Below are 5,106 nucleotides of genomic sequence, written 5' to 3'. Positions count from 1 at the left end.
CGAGTGTTACGCATCCTGCCTGCTCCTACACATACAAGTGCGCACCGAGAAGCACACAGGGACACGAACAGCCTGAGATACATCACGGAAATCCCGCGGAAGGCGTCAGGTTGACGATATTTAGCACGACAACCGGTGACACGGACCGGTTACCCCAGATCTGTTCTGCAGGACCCGCCCGCCCCGAGGCCGGCCGGCTGGCGCGCAAGCTGCGCCCGCCGCTGCCCGCCGCGGTCTCCGGCCCCGGGACCAAGATAGCGGCGTGGAAGGCAGCTCGGCCCCGAGCGCATTGGGGCTCTGCCCCGGCGGCAGTCCAGGAGCCCGGCCACTGCGGTGTATTTTTAAGGCGACTCCCACGGCTTTGCACCAACAGGTCCCCCGAACTAGAGCAACACTCCTGCCTGGGCTGGGGTGAGGGGAAGAAAACTTCCCGGGGCGGCTACGGAGGAGCCCAGATTTTTTCTCTCCTCGAAAGAACCTTCGCTCAGGGAGAGCGGATTTGGCAAAGAGAAAGTCTTTCGTTACAGGGAAAAAGGCTTGCCTTAAGTTAGCCAACAATACAAATCAGATAACAATGCAGAACAAACAGAATACCACAGCCAAGCAATTTCCATGTCAAACATCCCACTGCTCAGTACCTCCATTTGTAAGTGTGAATTGCAGACTAAGCTTCCTGCAAAGTCCACAGAGGTTAGTGCATACCTTCCCCCCCAACCCCCAGCCACCGGGTACCATCGCACTGCAATTCCGCTGGCGGAGCCTTTTCACCCCTCGCCTTGTCTTCAAATGGAAATGATTCCCATTGGCCCAAGGTGTCCATGTAAATAGGTGTAAATGAAACCAGATTATGCCTTTCTCTCCAGCCCCCTCCTCCCCGCTCCCCTCCCCCTGCTCCCAAGGCGATTGTCATATGATAGCAAAGAAGTGGCACATTAATGAAGCGCCTCTACAGGGGTCTTTTCTGCTCATGTCACCACATAAAACTATCAGATGGTTAGAGGAAGGACATGGAGGCAACTACTTAGCTCATCGCGGCTGCACAGAAGCAAACAAGCCCTGCTGTAGTCCAGCTGCCGGTGGTGTAAAAGAAGCTGATTCAGCCCGCGGAGGAGAAGGGAGGGGTGTACAGGAGGATTCCCAAAACCAAGCCAGCTCGCTGCCTCCTCAGGACTAAACCGGAACAGAGTGGCCGGGAAAGAAGCGAGAGACACGCCGGAGGAGCGGGGTAGGAAAGAGTCCGGACTCCCAGCTGCGTCCCGGATGCGGACTGTCAACTTCCAGCAACTTTAAGGTGGGCATATGCAGGGCTGGCATGGAGTGGGGTGGGAGACGAGGGAAGGGAATGAGAGAGGAGGGGGTCCCTTTCTCCTCTTCGCCGAGACCAGAAGGCAGAGCTACCACCAGAGTAACTTCACGGGCGCGGGCTGCTGCGGGAGGCCAGGCTGAGCGAGGCCGGAGCTGGGAGAAAGGCACATTGCTTTTCCCTGGCCGGCGGCGCAGAGCTCGGGGTTGGTTTCCCCTGCTCCCATCCCGCCCCCCGAGGGCTAAGGTCCGCCGTGCCCCTTCCCCGTGCCCTTCTTTCTCCAGCCCGGCCCCACACGCACCGCTGCCGCGGCCGGGTGTGGGTGCAAATCCTCTCGGACTCACCCCTCTCCCCTCACCCCCGACCCCCTCCTTGTCGCTGCCCTTCTGCAGATCTCCGCGGGTCCCCTAGCGAAGATGCCTCGCCCGGGCAGAAACACTTACAGTGACCAGAAGCCTCCCTACTCCTACATCTCGCTGACCGCCATGGCGATCCAGAGCTCGCCGGAGAAGATGCTGCCCCTGAGCGAGATCTACAAGTTCATCATGGACCGCTTCCCCTACTACCGGGAGAACACGCAGCGCTGGCAGAACTCCCTCCGCCACAACCTCTCCTTCAATGACTGCTTCATCAAGATCCCGCGCCGCCCCGACCAGCCGGGCAAGGGCAGCTTCTGGGCGCTGCACCCCAGCTGCGGGGACATGTTCGAGAACGGCAGCTTTCTGCGCCGCCGCAAGCGCTTCAAGGTGGTCAAGTCGGACCACCTGGCCCCCAGCAAGCCGGCGGACGCGGCGCAGTACCTGCAGCAGCAGGCGAAGCTGCGGCTCAGCGCCCTGGCGGCCACCGGCACCCACCTGCCCCAGATGTCTACGTACAACCTCGGCGTGTCCCAGCCCTCCAGCTTCAAGCACCCCTTCGCCATCGAGAACATCATCGCCAGAGAGTACAAGATGCCCGGGGGCCTCGCCTTCTCCACGATGCAGCCCATGCCGGCCGCCTACCCCCTCCCCAACCAGTTGACTACTGTGGGCAGCTCCATTGGCACGGGCTGGCCCCACATGTACAGCTCCGGCATGATCGACACCGCCACCCCCATCTCCATGGCCAGCAGCGAGTACGGCGCCTACGGCGTGCCCATTAAGCCGCTCTGCCATGGGGGGCAGACTTTGCCGGCCATCCCCGTCCCCATCAAGCCTACCCCCGCCGCGGTGCCGGCCCTGCCCGCCCTGCCCGCGCCCATCCCCACCATCCTCTCGAACTCGCCGCCCTCACTCAGTCCCACGTCCTCGCAGACGGCCACCAGCCAAAGCAGCCCAGCCACCCCCAGCGAGACTCTCACCAGCCCGGCACCCGCCCTGCACTCCGTGGCGGTGCACTGACCCGGGCCGTCCGCACGGACTCTGCCGTTCCCTTTCTCCCAAAGTTTCCTCGGAGCTCTCTCTCTCCCCCACCCCCCCCACCCCCTTCTGTCCCTCCTTCCGCTTCTTTCCTCTCTTCTCTTTTCCTCGAAAGCAGAGACAACTCCCCGCGGGAAACTGAGGTTTGCCGTTCGCGTGAGCTTCCCTTCTGCTTCGCCCCTTCAGCCGTGCCCTCCTTCGCATCTCGGCTTCCTTCCTGGTTCTGAACTTTGTTTTCCGCTCTTCTGAGGCAAAACGAACCGGCCCGGCCCGCCCCCCTCCCCGCCCGGTAGGAACTGCCATATGCATCACTAGTTTTCCAAAAGTACTCCAGGCATCCTCGATTGGCCAGAGACCTCGCAAGCCTGGCCCGGCGATACCTCTTTCCCTTCTTTTGTCTGGGGAAGAGCAGGGGTTTATATAGGACCGACCTTTAAAACCATAAACAGTGTGAAATGGCTGCAGTCTCACTGCATGAAGGCAGCGATGTTTCCAGCCTCCAAGCAGCAAACGCTTGGATCTTGGAAACGCTGGAAAGTGCTCGTGTCCTTTGTGTGGGTGCGTGTGCGTGTCCGCCTGTGCGTGCCTCGTTGTTACGCAAAGGGCAGCATTTCCGCGGGGCAAGGCTGCGGGACCTGCTGGCTCAGTCGCCCCTAAGAACGAGCGGTGCGCTGGCAGCCAGGGCCCCGCAGGTAAGGGAGGCGGCGGGCGAGCAGGAGGGCGGCGGGCGGCCCTGCCGGCTGCGGCCGGGGGCGCCGGGGTCGCGGGGCGAGCGTGGGGGGCGCCGCGGGAGCAGGACGCCGTGCAACGGAAACGCACCCGTTCACTCACTCAATACCTACATTGTTTACAAAGCGCCTGTTTTAATGTAAATACTGAACTTGCATCTGTACTGTAAATCAGATGAGGTCCGCTTTGCAGTACCTGTTGTAACGTGGATGTTTACTGTACTTTTCAGGTGGCAGAGAAAGAGAAGTTGATTTGTCCATTAACTTCTGATTAACATGAAGGTTGGGGGAGCTGACAGTTTCTTTGTTTTTTACATTTTGTGGCTATTTATTTCATAGCTTAAAAACAAACAATAATAATAATAATAATAATAAAAAAAAAACTTAAACGTGTTACCAAGCACACAACCCGGCATAGCTTAAGAAAAGCTGCTGAAGTCACTGATAAAACGTAGAGAAGTCACACAACAGCAGGTACAAACTGTGGATGTCATTCTGATTTCTGCTGGAGCTTTGCGGACAAGAGACAGGGGGCTAGGGAAACTGTAAATGTTTGTGCATAGGAATGATTATAAAAACGTGTAAAATGCACTTTTGTTTGATATTCTTCTTTCTAGTTTTAGGTAGTTTGCTGGAAACTGAACTGTTGTTCTGTTGTGAACTGCTTAAGTTAAGAAAAAAAACCCACCCTCCCCCCCCACAACACTAGCATCTATTGAAACTGTAAAGACATTTCTTTTTAACTTTTTTTTCCTGTACAGAATAAGCATGGTATTTTAAATATTGATGTTCTTGTTCCCAGCATGTGTGTTTTAAGACAAAGGTTAAAAAAAGTGTCTACATTAAATTATGAACCTAGTCGTCCAAATAATATTTTCTCATTAAAATATGTAAATGCAGATTTACTTCCTTATTTGTCTTTTTAAATAGTTTACATGAAAAAGTAAAAGCACTAGTTCATGAAAAAGGAATGACGTTATTACAATATTTAGTAAATCGAAACAGCATTTTCAAGGGAGGTTACTATAAATATAGTTATTAACATACCATAACATGTTAGATAAAATTATCGCCGGTTTACCGAACAGATAACCCTCATAAGTGTGTTCTGTTGTTTTTATATCTATACATATATGCATAACACACATATATGCATTTGTGTCCTATACGCTTATACGGAATATAAACACACTTACACATTTACGCCTGTGTGTATGTATACTTATCACCTACATACTCCAAGTTAAATTTTATCTAGAAAGTATAAAAAGTAGTGATCTCCAATACAAAGCAAACATAAAAATCTTTAAAGAATTAGTTATTTTTAAGACTGAGAATACCGAATTTTTGTCAGTTGTGTTTTTTCTTACAAGTGGCATCTCGAAATTTTTTTCGAGTAAAAATGAGCTATTGTAGTCTTTTACCTGTCGTTTAAACCTCCTCAAGCATTGCAGTTACTGCGACCACTGCTATAATTTCTCCATTTCTATTGATCACACTTTTCAAAACGGGCAGATTGCAAACTCTAACACTTAAAATTGTACTCGTTTTTCTGTAAGCCAGCTTATGGTCCCTTTTAAAGAGTAAGGGCAAAGTAGTTACAATGAAAACTGGATTCCGGGCACCTTCCAGTGGGGTTCTTCAATTCTTTCAGAGATTTTGCAAGGATTATGCAACT

At 53.3% G+C, this 5,106-nt stretch overlaps 1 protein-coding gene across 1 annotated transcript; it reads left to right on the top strand.

Moving 5' to 3' along the window:
- Positions 1–1,719: 1,719 nt before the first annotated feature.
- Positions 1,720–2,682, top strand: FOXB1 (forkhead box B1). Its single transcript, XM_054837111.1, has one exon. The coding sequence runs from the start codon at positions 1,720–1,722 to the stop codon at positions 2,680–2,682; it is 963 nt and encodes a 320-aa protein (XP_054693086.1).
- The last annotated feature ends 2,424 nt before the right edge of the window (positions 2,683–5,106 follow it).

This window comes from Grus americana, chromosome 10 (assembly GCF_028858705.1).
Source record: "Grus americana isolate bGruAme1 chromosome 10, bGruAme1.mat, whole genome shotgun sequence".
NCBI lineage: Eukaryota > Metazoa > Chordata > Aves > Gruiformes > Gruidae > Grus > Grus americana.
The sequence above is the reverse complement of the archived record's forward strand: the minus strand, read 5'-3'. Positions and strand labels throughout refer to the sequence as shown.